At 40.3% G+C, this 17,835-nt stretch overlaps 1 protein-coding gene across 14 annotated transcripts in view; it reads left to right on the forward strand.

Moving 5' to 3' along the window:
- CADPS (calcium dependent secretion activator) overlaps positions 1-17,835 on the forward strand; it is a 456,612-nt gene that overhangs the window by 104,948 nt on the left and 333,829 nt on the right. For all 14 annotated transcript variants that reach the window (XM_072720539.1, XM_072720526.1, XM_072720534.1 and 11 more), the window contains exon 3: positions 9,249-9,581. In XM_072720539.1, the coding sequence (XP_072576640.1) occupies positions 9,249-9,581 (333 nt within the window). The remainder of the gene's footprint in view (positions 1-9,248; positions 9,582-17,835) is intronic.

Below are 17,835 nucleotides of genomic sequence, written 5' to 3' on the forward strand. Positions count from 1 at the left end.
TCCCTAGAGTCCCAACAAAAGGCCCTAGGTGACTTGGTTGGGCTGACATGGGTCATCTGTCCTTTCTGGAGCCAATCACAATGGATGGAGGGTGAACTAGACCCGGGGATGAGTGCTATGACAGATACCACCTCTGAAGGCTGTGAACAGGCTCAACCACACAGGAACCATCTATAGTGAAAGTGCAGTGATTTCTTATTGAGAAATGAGGGTGCTTTTTACTAGAAGGGGGAATGTATGCTTAACAGGCAAAACCAATAGATATCCTTCTAAATATGTGTTCAATCTCTGTCTGCCTGTGTCTCTCTCTCTCACATACACACACATGCATTCTCTCCCACTATACCACACCTTCCCATCTCATTTTGCCAATGGTAAAATATTTTTTAAAAAACCAACCTTTCCTCAAAAAGTTCTGAGATGACTATACTAGAAAAAGTTGTTGCAGGCATTAGCCTTGTTTTGTCAAAGCAGTAATGGTTTTTCAATACATTAGAATAGTAAAGAAAAAAGTTTTTAGATAAAAAGAATGGGTAGACTGTTCTTTATCCATCTGTGCCCATTCAGTCCAGTCTGAACCCCATTGGCCAGCATGAGCATCAAGCATCTTGGGCCTGGGACCTAACCTGGACCAGGGTAACAGGAGACCAGTGTTCTCTCTGGCTTTTGAGATCGCGAAAGTTTATTTTATCCTTTCCTAGTGGCCTCAATTGTCAAAGCTGATCAAGCAGGGCAACAGATTAATCCTTTAATCTCTTCCATCCTGGCTTTGAGGGCTGGGCACTGAAGTGGGTACTCTGATATCTGGGAGATCTGACCTAGTGTCTCCCGGTCCAACAGCTGTGGTCCTGAAACATCAGAGTTCACCCATTTCTCCAGGGCCCCTACATCTTCCCTAACTCTCAGTGTTTTTAAGACAAATGTTTAAAACATAAGCCTTCCCATCCTACATTCTCACCCTCACTCCCTATGTCCCTGCTTCATTTTGGTTCCTTTGGGTGCTGGTCCTGGCATCGGAGAAAAGAGGTAAGATGGAAAAGTTACAAATTACAAATCCTCTCTCACTCAGAACCTATCTGGAAGGAAACATGGGGGTTTAGTGGGAAATGGGGATGTGGAACAAGGCAGAAGATATACACATACCATTTTAGAGTCCCTCTCTGGGCTTTAGTCAGTGAAACTACGCTGATTGAATTTGTTTTGTTTTATTTTGTTCTTAGCCAATCTCTAACAAAGGCCTGCTTGGTTTCTTTCAAACTAACTTCGCTGTGTAAGACAGAATTTTATAGTTGCTAGCAACAAAAACTGATTGACTGGCTAAATTAAGCAATAATAATAATAATAATAATAATAATAATAATAATAATAATAAAATAATAACAGCACAACAATAGCAATAAAAGTTATCAGAGGAAATAACCAAGCTACAGAAAAGAAGGAAACCCAGCAGCTTAACGCCAGGAAACCAGGAGGCAGGATATAATGGACACCCCATCATTGGTATGACTTTCCTCCAACCCCTTCCATTCTTGCACCATCCAACTCTGAATCTGATCCCCACAAAGGGAAGCCTGACTGGCCAACCTCAGGTTACAACCTACCACATGGCTGAGGAAGGACATACTCCCATGACTGACAGGCCCACTGAGACTGGGTAGAGTGGCAAAAACATTCTGGGGCTGAGGCACTGCTATCGGTAAGGGAAGGACCACTGGTAGGCATAAACTGCAGGTGTCCTCTACACTGGATGACAAACAGTATTCAGTGATTCTGATTGACCTTTTAAAAAAAATCTAAGAAAAGTAGAAGTTAGTTCATATCTGGGTACTTTTCTGAAATGAAGCTAAATATTTTCCAATAGACAAAAACCACTGTAAGTCCTCAGTGGCCTTAAGACAGATGTATCACTAGAAGAGTCACTACCCATTTTAGAGTTATTTGTTCTCATAGGGAAGGTAGAGCAAGGAAGGAGGTAGAAGAGGTAAGACTGATTAGGAGGATGTTTTGTGTCTGAAAGACATGGGATTGAATTCTAGTTCTACTGCACATTGACTGTGGGACCTCAGCCGAGGCTAAGCCTCAATTACTCTATCTGTAGTAGGACCTTACTGCATAATCGTTGTCGGGATTAAATTACACATACACACTCCCCACACACACCACCTCACCCTAAATCTGGCACCTGGAAAGTGCCATCAGAAATATACTAAGTTTAGGGCAGCCCCGGAGGCTTAGAGGTTTAGCCCCAGGATGTGATCCTGGAGACCTGGGATCGAGTCCCACATCGGGCTCCCTGCGTGAAGCCTGCTTCTCCCTCTGCCTGTGTCTCTGCCTCTCTCTCTCTCTCTCTCTCTCTCTCTCTCTCTGTGTGTGTGTGTGTGTCTCATGAATGAATAAGTAAAATCTTTATATTTTTTAAGTAAAATCTTTAAAAAAAAAGAAATATACTAAGTTTGGGGGGGGGATGGTGATTAGTACACATTTGCTGCATAGAAATAGTAGGAGAAAGTTGATAAAATTGATCCACTTCCTAGTTTCTGGGCCTGGACATGGGGTAGTGGATGTACAAGGCTGAGGCTGAGGCCCAGGGTATAGGAAGAGGAAATAAGGTGCTAACCTACCACCAGCTACCCCAGATCCCAGTCCCAGATCTGCTTCTGAAGTTTACCCTGGGCTCTTTTATTTTTGGTGAAAGGTATCTTTCAGATCCAAAGGTGCATTTTATTTTAGAAACTAACATGCTCTTTGCCTCAGTGAAAGTAAAATTTGTAATTTTTTCACATAGGGAGAGGTGTTTTAAGTGATTATAAAGTAAAACATAATATAAAAATTATAAATACATAATATAGAAATTATAAAAATAGATGATACCAAAAAAAATCAAAAGCACATGATTAGAAAACCACCTGTAATCCCATCATCCTAGACAACCACTCTTAAATAGTGGTATGTATCTTTTCAGGTATCTTTAATGTGTCTATACACATAAAAATAGCTATTTGATTTCCAAATTAAGACTATCAGGAAGATAACTACCAAATATTAGTAACCCACTTGTTTCATTTAGAACAGTGGGTTTCACATTCTTTCCTACCTCTGTGAAAGTCACCCTTATAACATATTCTCAACAGTTTTATTACCCATACTGTTCTCAATCCATGCTCCTATCCCCCAAGTTGACCTTACCTCTACCGTTGGAATCATCTGCTTTGACAGTGTATCAGCACATCTTTTGATGCTAATGAAAAAATATCTTTTTTCATGGCTGCAGGATATTCTATTTAAAAATAACAGCTAATTTTTATTACATTATGTAGTGAATATAACAGGCACCATTACAGACACCATGCTCACCAATTGATATGCATTATTTCAGTGACTCCTCATCCAAATCCTACATGAGAGATTAATTAAGATTCCCATTTGAAATATGGGGCAGCCAAAGCCCAGAAAGATTAAGTAACTTGTTCAGGTGACAAAGGAAGCAACTGGTAGTCGGGATGTGAACCCTAAATCATCTGATACCATGGTCTACTCTTCTCAGTACCTGAGTCCATTTATTAGTAGCAACCAAGTTGCTGTGGGTGCTTTTAAACCTTATTTACTCTAACATCTAGGTATTTTTCTTATTTATGTTGGAATAACATGCTTTTGTAGAGCAGGAAAGGATTCGAAAGTGGGAGCTGGGCCAATTATACACCATACCTTGTACAGTCATTAAGTACTGATGTGCGTGTGTGTTCCTGAGACAACCTTGAAATTGCCTGGTTCTGGCAATGGAGGGAAAGGCTGATGGATGAGGTCGAGTCACTGAATTGACTGCCCTTCACCATTCTGTATTTATTTGTTTATCTTCCATCTCCCATTATGACCTGTCTGGGAAGTTGGCAGAGGAGCAGGAAGGATTTATGGATGTGCTGCATAGAACTGTGCCTGGGGTTGAAATCTCTTGCAATAGCCACCAAAAAACAAAACAGGAAACAGAAACACCAGCTATAGCTCCCCACTACAAATCATTTCAAGGGTGGTTTTAGAGATACCCAAGCACATCAGCACTCAGGGGCAGTATTCACTACAGGGCGAGGCTAGCCTAGATCCTTCTGACTCTTCCCTTCTGACAGACTGAAAAGCCAAGACAGATGATGTGCCTGGAAAATTAGTTTTCTGCTGCCACTTTCTCTCCCCATGGCTGCCTTGCCTCCTGTTTGGCACTTCATCTTTGTTGTCTCCTCAGTCTCTGGCCTCCTACCTCATGCTCTTGACATTCCACTCATCTCCTTTCATTCTGGGACCTGGCAGTCATATCTTATCTCTGGACAGATGAAGCTCACTGCTTTTCAAAGGACTTTGAGTTTGATCCCTGTCAAAGAAGGCTGGCTGAATTAACCTCATGTGACAGCAAAGGAGAGTGAGGTTTCTTGAAGTGAAGTGACTTGTCTAAGGTCATTCACTAGTGGTTGAATAAATATTTATTGAGTGGCTACTTTAGACAAAAGAAGGGACTATGTGAAGCAGATGATGTGTGCAGGATCCAGAGGTCACCCAGTCAGTTATGGATGCCAGCTGGGAGCAATGTGCCAGCATCTTCATTTCTTATCCCTGTTGTCATGTCCCTTGGAAAATCCAGCCTCAGTCCATTGTTTTAAGAGACTGATATATTGTGCTTGCATATTTTTACATTCACCTTCTTATTCCCATTCAGGCATAATCTTAATAGGGTCTCTACTTTGAGACATCTACATTGTTCATGTTGTTTATTCACTCCTTCAACACAGCACCAACTATTTTCCAGGCACTGTCTTAGGCACTCAGAAAAAAGGAATGGGGAAAAAACAGCTGCAACTTCTGCCTTCCTGGGACTTCTAGTCTAGCTGGAGCTCAGATATTAACCAGTCACAGAGACAAATAGCGACAGAGGGGTTTTGGGGGAAAAGAAGATGGGGCTAAGAGCTTATAATGGAGGCCTGTTCCAGGTTTGTGGGACATTGGTATGGACAGATGAGATGAGAGTATGGCTGCTTTGTTGATCAAATGCTCTAAGTCATTGATGTTCATTAGAACTGACAACAAAGAATTAATCCCTTTGCATCCCCACTGCCACCATCACACATCTGAGCTCCTGAAAGTGCCCCCCACCTGGCCTCCTGTCTCCTAGCCCCCTTCAGGTTGGTTTTCCACATTAAAGCCAGAGAATCTAAACTTGATCATGCCATGTCCCTGCTTAAAACCTTCAGCGGTTTCCCACTGCCCTTCAAACGAAGGCCAATATCCGTAATGTGGCCTCCTATACCTTCCACTACCTGGCTCCGTCCTGCCATTGGTCTTCCTGCCGTTACCCCACCCCTCACTGCCACAACCACAATGGCTCTTTATTTCCTCAACACTCTGGGTCTTTACACATATTGTTCCTTCTCTCTGAAATACTCTTTCACTCTCTTTTTTACCTACCCATAATTTACCCATCCTAAAGGAGTTTTCCTCCAAGAAGTCTATCCTTACTCCATACTGGAATAAATTCCTGGCTATAGACACTGATGGTCCCATCTATTTCCCCTTGAAGGCATTTATCCTAAAATATAATATTTCTTTTTTTTTCCTATGGGATTATTAGAGTGATGTCATGCAGGCATGAAGGCTGAATTTGGATCTGTTTTGCCCACCACTGTATTGCTGGCACCTAGCACAGTACCTTCCACCTAGTGAGTGCCCAAAGAAAGGATGAATGTAATCATGAAGAAGAGTATAAACATTACAGTGGAAAGGGCAACCTCAATTTTTTTTAGTTCAATTCTCTTCATGTACAAATATGAAACTGGAGAACCAGAGAGGGGAGGTGATTTACCCAAGGTCACACAGCAAGTTAGTAGTAGAACTGGCCTGGGACCATGGTTTATAGCTTCTGCCTCAATGATGTACTCCAGAAATGCTATACTCTGTTTGCCTCAATACTCTAATGTTCTTTGAGACCCAGACCTATAACTGAGATACAATGTATTAGGTAAATGGAGAAACTATCTGCATTAAACATTACAGATTTTCAGGTAAATCCTTTATTTCATTAAATCTCATAAGGCCTGAGGTTTTAGTTGAAGTTCTTTTTCTACAATTGATTTTTAAATGAACTCTGAGGTCTCAACTGAGTACAGGTTAGTTCCCAGGCACAGAAGAGCAGGCCATGGCCCTTGCCTGTGAAGAAAACCCTCAGCGCTCCTTCATTCTACATGAGTTCATTAATTTGGGAGTGGATAGAGACCACCTTTCTAAAATCTCTCCTCCCCAAGGAAGGCTTTGCAGTGAAGCAGGAGGCAATGAGAGTCCCCCAAGCAATGCTGTCTCCTGGCTAACAAGGGCATTTCCTGAAATCTGACAGGGGAGCGAACATTTGTTCTGCCTCTGGAAGGATATTTATGCACCTTCTCAAGTGTGACCAGGACACAGCTCAAAAGTGTCAGATGTTTCCTCTTCATAAATATGAAGCAGCAGTTTCACCACTTGTATTACACCCTAGAACAATGTAGCTTATGTATACTTCCCAATGGTGGGCACTGGAGCAAAAGTAAATTGTTCTTAATGGATGGCTTGGTCCCATGACCCTAGGCAGCACCAACAAAACAACCAGGGGTTCTTTATCAGACAGAAGAGGCTCTCCACCAGGCAGGTGAGACCCTTAGGGAAGGAAGGAACCAAGGTGAAGACAAAAACAAAAACAACCAAAAAACCTTTGTAATCAGACAGTTTGAGTTACCAAGAACAAGTCTCTATCCCTCTCTGGAGTCTTGGTTTTCAGTCTATAAGATGGACTGAATATAATGCCTACCTTCTTTATTCATTCACTCTTAAAGTGCCAGGCTCTATACTAGAGGTGGATGACATTGTAGGGGACAGGGAGGACACAGTCATAATAGAGTTCACATTTCAGGAAGAGAGAGATTAAATACATATTTACCCAACTCTTGTTCAATTTTCAAGTGTGGTGAGCATCATTGAGAGGATAAAATCAAATATAAATGATGGTTAACATGTAAGTGTCAGACCTCATGCCAGGTACTTTGCACGTAGTAACAGTACTACGTGGGGTTCTGGTCCAAGATGGCAACGTGGAAAGACCCTGAACTCACCTTCTCCACTGGGACAAACCAAATCTACACCTACTTATGGAGCAATTCCTCCTGAAGAAGTGAGAGCTGACTGAATAGCTTCTGCATGATAAAAACTGAAGAGACCACAAGGAGACCAGTAAGAGACAGGGACAGGGTAACCAAAGGGACTCCACACCCACAAGGCTGCTAAATGCAGTAGGGAGGGACAGTGCTGAGGTACCCGGAGGGCACAGAAAAAAGCCACGGTATAAAAATGCAATGACAATACAAAGGGACCAGAACATGGCCAGCTGGCAGAGGAGCTGCTGGAACTCTGGGTCAGAGAGACCGGTAATCAGCATGGTTTACACCCCCTCCACATGACAGGAGCACTGGTCTGGACACCATAGCCCTCTGGAGGCCTCAGCAAGCCCAGGGCCTCTAGACAACGCCAGCCTAACCCATCCTTCAAGGTGACCCCAGCCCTGTGCATACCCAGACATCTCTGGTCATGGCTCACTACAGCTCTAGCTAATAGGACAAGATGACACAGATACAGAGCACCCAGAACACTGTAGGCCCACACCACTTTGGCTTGAGGCAGTTTGCCAGAGCACCCTGGTGCATGCACAGTGCTCCAGGACCTTGTGGCCCATGCCTGCTTTGGCCCCAGGATCCCCCAACCCCCATGAGGGCATCCCCTGTGCATAATACCCCAGGAACTGCAGTCCATGCCCTCCTTGGTTCCAGCCACCCAAGGACCTTAGTTCCAGGTCATGCATGCCTTCCACGGAGTTCCTCAGCGCAGACCTCACCTCAGCTCCAATCATAGTGCTAGGACACCTTTGCAGTGAGCACTCGGAGACACCCTGGCTTAGAAGAGTTGCGAGGATATGGAGAAAAAGGAATGCTCATGCATTATTGGTGAGAATGTAAATTGATGTAGCCACTATGGAAAACAGTGTGGAGGTTCCTCAAAAAATTAAAAATAGAAATACAATATGATCCTGTAATTCCACTACTGCGTATTTAGCCAAGAAACCAAAAACACTAATTTGAAAAGATATATGCACCCCTATGTTCAGCACAGCAGTATAGTAGCCAAGGTATAGATACAACTTAAGTGTCCACAATAGATGACACACACACACCACTTCTTTATTATGTGTACACACACATGCACATGTACACACATAAGAATATAACTTAGGCATAAGAAAAGAATGAGATCTTGCCATTTGCTACAACATGGATGGACCTAGAGTATCATTCTAAGTGAAATAAGTCTGATAGAAAAAGACAAATACACCTACATGTGAAATCTAAAAAACAAAACAAATGAATAAATAAATAAAAAGCAGAAATAGACTCATAAATACAGAGAACAAATTGATGGTTGCCAGAAGGGAGGAAGTAGGGCATGGGCAACATGAGTGAAGGGGAGTGGGAGATAATAGGCTTCCAGTTATGGAGTGAAAAGGTCACAGGGATAAGAGGCAGACCATAGGGAATATAGTCCATGGTACTGTAGTAGTGTTGTATGCTGACAGATGGTAGCTACACTGTGGTGAGCGTGGCGTAACATATGAACTTGTTGAATCACTATGTTATATGCCCGAAATTAATGTTAACACTGTATATTGACTGTACTTCAATTTAAAAAGTAAAAAAAATAATAATAACCATAAAAATAACCCAAATGTCATTACTATAGGCCACTTTTTAAAGTCGTTATCTTGTATGGATCCATTTAAGCTTCATTTAAAAATACGTATGATGTAGAAACTGCTATTATCCCATTTTATAGATGAAAAAACGGAGATACAAGGAGCTTAGCTTGACAAGAGAAACACAGCCAATAAGTGGCAGAGAAAGAGCCCACCTAGTTTGAACAGAGTCTATGTAGTATACATTGCCTTTCACGATATTACTGTCCCATTTAATCCTTTTAGCTACCTGGTAAGTACTATTATTATTTTCATTTTCCAGATGTGGACACAAAAGCAAAACATGTAAGTGATGTCTCTGAGTTCACACAGCTACGAGGTAGTGGGACAGGATGCTGGTCCCTTCCATAATACTAATCAGCCCAGCCATCAGTCAGTCCTAAGAAACTGGTATTTCCAGGGCTGAGTCCCTAATATCTTGCCTGTCCTTATTCTTTCTCAGGTGTTCCTGAAGAGTGATCGTGTGGCCCGTATGGTGCAGAGTGGGGGCTGCTCCGCCAATGACTCCAGGGAAGTCTTCAAGAAGCATATCGAGAAAAGAGTGCGCAGCCTGCCCGAGATTGACGGCCTCAGCAAGGAGACTGTCCTGAGCTCCTGGATGGCCAAGTTTGATGCCATCTACCGCGGGGAAGAGGACCCCAGGAAGCAGCAGGCCCGGATGACAGCCAGTGCAGCCTCTGAGCTGATTCTGAGCAAGGAGCAGCTCTATGAGATGTTCCAGAACATTCTTGGGATCAAGAAGTTCGAACATCAGCTTCTATACAATGCATGCCAGGTAAGGTGTCTATCACCAGGGCCCCCACCTGTGACTGAGTAGAGTCACATTATCACTCCTGTGTGCCCTAGGCACTGTTTTCTTCATGGGCCATTTCTTCTTCTTTTTTTTAATTTATTTAAGATTGATTGATTGATTTGAGAGAGAGAGAAAGCATGTGCATGAGTGAGGGGAGAAGTAGAGGGAGAAGCAGACTCTGCTGAGCAAGGAGCCCAACGTGGGGTTTGATCCCAAGACCCTGAGATCATGACGTGAGCCAAAGACAGATGCTTAAATGACTGAACCACCCAGGTGCCCTCATGGGCCACTTCTTAACTGAAAAAAATAAAAATAAAATAATATTTTAAAGCCACACTGGTAAAAATTTAATATAATTCAGTCCAGAATATGTTCATATTTATCCTCTGGTTTTAAAAGAAATGAAAACATTTTTGTACATACCTAAAAGTCTTGTGGGCCCTACACACTGTGTATATCCTGTCTAATAGGTAAGTTGGTTTTATGAGTATGGTCTGACTCTCATGTATTGAAAAAGCTGAAAGATCAAAACAATTTTTTAAAAAGATGGTTTTGCCTTTAAAATAGATGTTCACCAGTTGAGTGGCTTGTACTTCCTCAGCTGAGGTGACAAATGGACTTAGTACCTCATCATTAAGAATAATTATTTAAAATAGAAGGCTTCCAGAAGGTCTGAGTACATCATACCAGTATATTAGTCACATCATGAATTTCCAGGTGTATTTGAGGGAGCTAGCTGACACTGTGCTTAGACCCACTCAAAATGGGCCTATATTTTCTCTGGATCAAAGAAGGGTTGTGGGAATGAGGTGCTCTAGATCTTCATTTCCTTTTTTTTCTTTTAAGATTTTATTTATTTATTCATGAGAGACACACACACAGAGAGGCAGAGACACAAGCAGAGGGAGAAGCAGACTCCATGCAGAGAGCCCGATGTAGGACAGAATCCCCGGACTCTGGAATCACGTCCTGAGCCGAAGACAGATGTTCAACCACTGAGCCACCCAGGCATCCCTAGTTCATTTCCTACCTAACCTTTCCGTTATTCATTCAACGAGTATTTGTTGTGTCTTCTTTGCAGTCTTTGCAAATTTCAGGGCGTGTCACATGGGAGCATTTTTAAAATTCACATTCTCAGGCCCCAAACCTGGAGCTTCTGATCCTGTATTCTCAGGGCAGAGCCCAGGAAGCAAGGGCTTCCCTCCTGGTAGTTTTACTGCCCTTCTCCTTTTAAGAACCATTAAAGAATCTCGGTTGTGCTCTGATTTCCCTGGGCTACTTCTGTCCCTAAGGTAGGTTAAATTAAGTCACCATAGTATATTGGTTGAGTTGTGCTTTGCTCAGAACCAGACAGACCAAGGTAAAACTTAATAGGACCTTCACTAGCTTTGTGGCCTAGGGTAGATAGTTAACCTCCTCACACATGAGCTTGGCATGAAATTGTTATAAGGATTCAATGTATATAAAACCCAGGGCAACATGGGGCCCTTTATAAATGGTAGCTGTTAAAATATATTATATTTCACCAGAAGAGGCGAAAAGTCCACAGACAGTATCAGAACCGTGCCATGAATGCTTAACATAAGAACTACAAGATTTTGAGGCTTACTTGTTTCTGCCTTCATGTCTACCCTCTGGTTCAAGGCATCAGCTCCTCTTAACCTGGATGACCACAGTATCTACCTAACTGGTGACCCTGCCTGCCCTCTTGCCCTACAATAACATGCCCACCACACACCAACTAGTACAAGCTTTTTATAATATAAATTGGATCATGTCATTCTTCTGTTTGAGACATTCCAGTGGCACCCCAATATCTTTAGAGTGACATCCCAACTCCTCACTAAGGCTTAAGGCAGTGCATGAATGAACCACTCTTGCTGATACTGTTTTCCCCACATACTCATTCACTGGACTTCTTTCTTTTCCCCCAACACACCAAATTGGTTCTGAGCCTTTGTCTTTGCTCAATGCTCTTTGCCAAGACTTTTGCATGGCTGTCACAGCTTAAATGTCTATTTCTCTAAGAGGTCTCCCAAGACCACCCCATCGAAAGTTCTTTCTTGCCTTACATCTCACAGTCCCTTTCTATCCCATCCCTTGTTCTTTATTTTTTTAAGATTTTTATTTATTTATTCATGAGAGATACAGAGAGAGAGAGAGGCAGAAGCACAGGCAGAGAGGGAAGCAGGCTCCATGCAGGAAGCCTAATGTGGGACTCGATCTCAGGACTCCAGGATCACTCCCTGGACCGAAGGCAGGCGCTAAACCGCTGAGCCACCCAGGCATCCCCCCAATCCCTTGTTCTATTTTTAATCACAGTTTTTACCACTATTTTCCATTTGTTGTTCATCTATTTTTATCTGTTTATTACCCACCTCATGCTCTGTTCCCATCCTTCACCAGAATGTTAGCTTTGTGAAGATGATGACTCGTCTTTTGCTTTATTCGCTAATATTTCCATGAAACAATTCTTGGCACATAGTGGGTGCTCAGGAATTGCCTATTGAGTTAATAAGTGGGTGATGGTAGTTTATTTTAATTGGTAGATAAGACTCTATCCTGGTATCAACCATTGTAGCTCACCCAGAACTTTCTGGATATTTTAGTAAGTAGAAATCTGTTTCTCATTTCATAATATAATATATATATTACAGTCAAAGATATTCCTCATATCTTATTTTCTTCTCAGCCAATTTCAATTCAGAATACTGATTGTCAACCCAAAGGTAGATATTTTCTTTGATAGGTCAAGGAATATTTTAAAGTGACCAAATAAATCTCAATGTGAAATTAAATTCAATTTTTCTTTTTATTTAAAATATTATTGTATCCCACGTGGCACTTTTAGAATGGGGTGAGCTGGTGGTATTTCTACCTCTCACCAGCACTACCTTTTCTGCTACAAGAATATGGGTTGTCAAATTACCTGCTTGGGTTATAAGTAATTTCAAAATCACAGAACTAGTTAAGTGTTCTTAAATCTGCTAGTCACAAAATGATTCCAGAGATCAATTTTTCTTCTTATTACAAATAGCAACATTATTGGAATGAATGCATTGCTCTGCCATTTCTCACCTCATCTTATTAAATAGGGTTAAGTGGCAGGATTATGTTTTCCCCTAACATGTTTTCCATGAGTTAGAAAAAACATACAGCAACTATTACTATTGACCTAAATAAAGAGGTAAATAAATTGAGGCAAGCTCAAACTCATAAAAAAGATGAGTTTATTCAGGAATAGCAGAGGAATTGTAATTCCAAACATGCAAAGAATAGCAAGCTATAGGTAAGTCTGTTGAAGGATTGGGGTGGGCTCTATTTAAATCAGTCAGGCTGATTTAAGTTTTGTTTTCCTAAGGACACATACATTAGATTTTCCATTTTATGTGTTCTAGTTCCATTTTAGATTGAAATTCTTTCACATTTCCCCCTTTGGATCAAGATATTTTCCAAAAAACACCTCTGATCAATTATGTCATTCAGATGATTTTTGTTAATTCTTTTTAAGTGTAATTGGAGTGCAGGTAGATTGTATTCTATGTCCCATGGAGCTTAGGAAGGTAGTCCTCAGATGTCTTTTCCATGGAGGAAGGAAATTATATAGAGTTTCACTTGCCTTGTTTGAACAACAAGAAGATTGAAAAATGAAGAATCTCAGCTATGTCTCTCTGAAGTAGACAGCTTAGTTTCCACTATTAGTTGGATTCCAGGAAAAGCCTTGGAAGGAAAATAATTTTATTTTGTATATACACTGGGGAATAAGCATTTGTTTACTAATACCAAACAGTAGAAATTTAATTAAAAAGATTAAACTGAAGATCAAAAGCCCAATGATAACTATTGATTGAAATACACTTCTCAACCAGTTTTTCCACTTGCCTAGATTTAGTAGATCAAAAATGCCCCAAGTTTCAGGAGCTTGGCCAAATTCTGCTAACAAATTGATATTGTCCTTCATTATTTTTAGTTCTTTTATTATTTTCCCTGACTTACTGACATAAAAACAAAGTTCTCCAACTAGGCACAGGTTCCCCTCTGCTGAGCTGTGAGAAGGTTAAGGGCTCTGAAGTTTTTGTAGGACTACTTCAGCAAGACTGTCTATCTGGATTTGTTGGTATTCAAAAGCTCAGAAAGAAGCATTGAAAGTGATAGACATAACTACAGAAAGACTGTGAATTGCTTTTTCAAGGTCTGCTACTCCAACTTAAGCTAAAAAGGCTCTGACAAAAGCCTATCTCATACCCTATCTACCGTAGGGTTATATACAGGCATCCATCCAGTGGATTCCCAGTTCTGACACACCCTTTTAAGTTGATAGAAGACCCCAGATTATGTATACAAGCAATGGAAGGAAGAGCTTTTCTAATTTTTCTGATTTCAGTGAGGCCAGTGATCCCAAAACATCCCTTCCAATTAAGGGGAAGTGTAGATTATGTTTCTTCCACATAAAAAGAAATACCCAGTGTCTTCTAAGGCACAGTTGGGTCTCTTTGCCCAAATATTTTTCCCTGGAATAAAACAGAGGATCTCATGATCAAAAGTATAATCATTATAATCATCATCTGATTTATTAGAATTGTGGGAGTTATTATGTGATTACCTTAAATTTCTGTAGCTCTGAAGTAACAAGAGAGCTGATCTAGTATAAGTATGATTTTGGTGGAGATGTAGAAGATTTCTGGGGAAAAGTAAGCTGAATTAAGTTTCTGCCATTTTCCAGATATTTTGTTAATTCTCAATGAACTAGTATTGAGGCAGAGCACATTAGCTTCCAATTTTCCAGTATTATTAGTTTCCATTGTCCCACCATAAATACACATTAATGGATGAGGCAATATAGCCTTCTGGATTCCAACAGGGTGTGAATTCATGTTCACCTGTTATATAAAATGGTATAGTTACAAGCATTTTGTGGGAGCTATCCTAGAGTTTTGTTGCCATTCCCATCGTTATGTTTTTTAAACATAACAAAGATTTTGACTAAGAGTCCAGACCTGATTGAAGAGTATCCCACTATGGGTAAGGAGTACCCAAAGGAAAGCCATTATATTTGGTGCCAGTCTTTTGAAAGGGAAGACATGTGTGATTTCAGAGGCATCAAAGGAGAATCCTACATCCTTACCAGATAGGTTTTTGCCGTTCTAAAGATAGTGGTCAGGCGAACAATTCAGGTTCATTGTGAGTATTATTTGCTCTAGCACAAATCCAACAATCAGTAAGTTCAACAGATCCAGAGAGTTGATTTTTTTTAAGGTAGGAATAGCAGCATATGTTAAAGAATGATAGAAAACTAGGAGAAGAATAATTGAAAGCATGAATGACATGATTTAACTAAATATAGAGTGAGAAGAGAGAGGAAAAAGAAGGAAATTTATACAGACCTCATCTAGATATCTTGGGTAAATTGTCTACTTTAGATGTTAGGTAAGTTAGTCCCTAGAAATTTTCAGTTTCAGATCACCATTTGGTATACCAGTCCATTCAGGTTTTGGGACTTTGTTTAGATGTGGCACCTGATTCCAGGTGTCTATTCCTTGAATTTGGCTGCACAGGAGTTAGATAAGGACACCTGGGAGGAACCTTTCCAGCAAGGTTGAAGAAGGTCTTTTTTGGAAATGTATTTTCCAATAGATGAGCTCTTCAGGCTGTAAGGTGTGATGTTTGATGTCTTCATCTCCTGGAAGTGCATAGGGAAAGATTGTTCTATCAGAGTATGATTATTTCTTATTGGCTTGATCAGGCCTTTGCAAGCTTGAAGTATATCCCCTATCATTAGTTGTGGTGTGAAAAAAGTGAGGCCTAAGTGTACCAGCCATCCTGTAATTATTTCAAAAGGCAAAAAAGTTTATGTATCCCAATGGTAGTAGATCTAAAATTTAGAAGAACCAATGGTAATGCTTTTTGCCAGAGTACTTGGAGGGTTGCAAATAAGTTAGCTAAGTCTTAATAAATCCATTTGTATATTTGACCAATCCTAAATATAAATATAAATAATATAAATATAAATTAGGATTGGTTTGCAATCCTAAAGACTGAGGATGCTAAGCACAATGAAAGTGCTACGGAATTAGCCAAACAGAATATGTTGTAAAGTATTTGACCAGTAAAGTGGGTTCCCCAGTCACTACGAAGTTTAAGGGGTGTTCCCTAAGTGGGAATAGTCTTTTTTACTAGGACTTCAGCTACAGAAGAGGTAGTCACTTGTTTACATGAGAAAGCTTCAGTGAAATGTGAAAACTTACAAACCATTACCAGAATGTACTTACATCCAGGAGATGGGGGCAATTGTATGAAATCTATTTGCCAAACCTCAAATAGTTCATTGGGTAAATTAAAATCTTGGGGCAGTATGGATAGGCTTCCCTAGTTAAATTTAGAATAGGAGCAATCAAGAAGTATACTTTTTGTGGCCTTGCCAATGTTTCCCCTCCAATATTGATTCATTAATGTTATTTTATCAGTTGGCCAATATTTAATTCATATATGGCAGTTAATAATGGAAATTTTAGATTTTCTGGTAGCAGAAATTTTATATTTTCTGGGTCTGAACCAGAGTTTCTTTTCTTAATGATACCAACAGCCTTTAGATCTCCAATTTTGTTTTTCCTATCCAGGGGCCAATTGTTGTATTTTCTGCTTAATTCTCTTAAGTCATCACCAGGGGAAGCAGTTTTCTGGACCATGACAGGTTTAGTCTATGAATTCCAAAAAGCAGCATTTTATTTTTGTGGTGTTATCAGTGAGATGGTTTCCTTAGGCTTTTTGGAAGTCAGACTAAGAATGCCTAGAGATTTTAATAGTAGCTAGAGCTGCTGGTAAGAGCATAACATATAATAAATTTTGGACATAAGGACCATTTTAAGGAAACCTGGAAGTAAGGAAACCTCATTTCCATATTCCAAAATCATGGGCTACTCCAAAGTTGTATTTACTATCAGTATAGATAATTGTGGTTTTATCTTTAGCAAGAATATATGCTTGAGTAAGAGCTTATAATTTGACTTGTCAGGATAAAGTGGCCAAAAGGAAGGGTGCGATGTCAATGACTTCAAAAGGAATTGATATCATATATCCAGCACAATATTTACCATTTTCATTTTTCAAATAAGAGCCACCAGTAAATCATGAAAAATCAACATTTGTCAAGGGAGGTTCTTATAAGTCATCACGAGGGGTTAATATATGATCCATCAAAGTCTAGAGATGCTCATGGGAGCAGTTCTTTCATGGAGAAGGAAGAAGGGTAACACTGATGAAATTACCACAATGAATGAAAGTGTTTTTAGGGGTATTTACCAAGAGAATTTCATAAGAAATACGATGGCTTGGTAAAAGGTGTTGGTTGTGGTATGAGTTTAAGAGAGCTTCAACAACATAAGGTACAAAGATGGCCAAAGAAGATCCCTTGACTATTTCTTCAGTGGCCTTTACTAGAAATGCAGTGGCAGGGACAGCCCCAAGGCATTGGGGGTAAGTAACCTTAGGCCATGGGGTCTAATTGTTGACTGTAGTAACCCAAACGTTGGTAGCGGCCCACATGTTTTGGGCTAAGTATTCTGAGGGCGTTTCCTTCCTTTTTACACACAAAAAGAAAAAAAAAATGTAGCTTATAGTTTAGATTTTCCAGGGTAGGTAGATTTATTAAGTTTTCCTTCAAAGTTTTAAAGGCCATGTCAACTTGGTTTTCCCAGGTAATGGGGTCATGTTTAGTGGTTTTTAATAAGACATATGGGGTAGGCCATTATGGACAGGTTTAGAATCCCATTCCAAACAATAACCACCTATCCAAAAAAACCCTGTAATTGACATTTGGTTTTAGGTTCTGGGAAGCTCAAGATGCCATGAAGGCTGTCCGATTCTATGTGCAACCCTTGTTCTGAGGTTAAATGTCCTAAATATCAGACTTGAATTTGAACAAATTGCAGCTTTTCCCTTGAGACTTTGTGTCCCTTAATTACTAAGAGTTTTAACAGGTGAATACTGTCTTTTTGTGGGGGTATTTAAGAGGGTGAACAGAGAAGTAAGTCATCTACATATTGTAGGAAGGTGAAGCATCTAGAGAATTTTATATCAAGGACGTCTGCTTTTAAAATATTTGAGAAGTAAGGACTTTCGGCAAAATCTTGAGGAGTTACTATCCAGATATATTGTTGTCCTTTCCAGATAAGGCAAAAGATATTTGTTAGCTTTATCAACTGGAATACTAAAGAATGCACTGTATAAGTTGATTACA

Source organism: Vulpes vulpes, chromosome 9 (genome assembly GCF_048418805.1).
Source record: "Vulpes vulpes isolate BD-2025 chromosome 9, VulVul3, whole genome shotgun sequence".
In the NCBI taxonomy this organism is placed as follows: Eukaryota; Metazoa; Chordata; class Mammalia; order Carnivora; family Canidae; genus Vulpes; species Vulpes vulpes.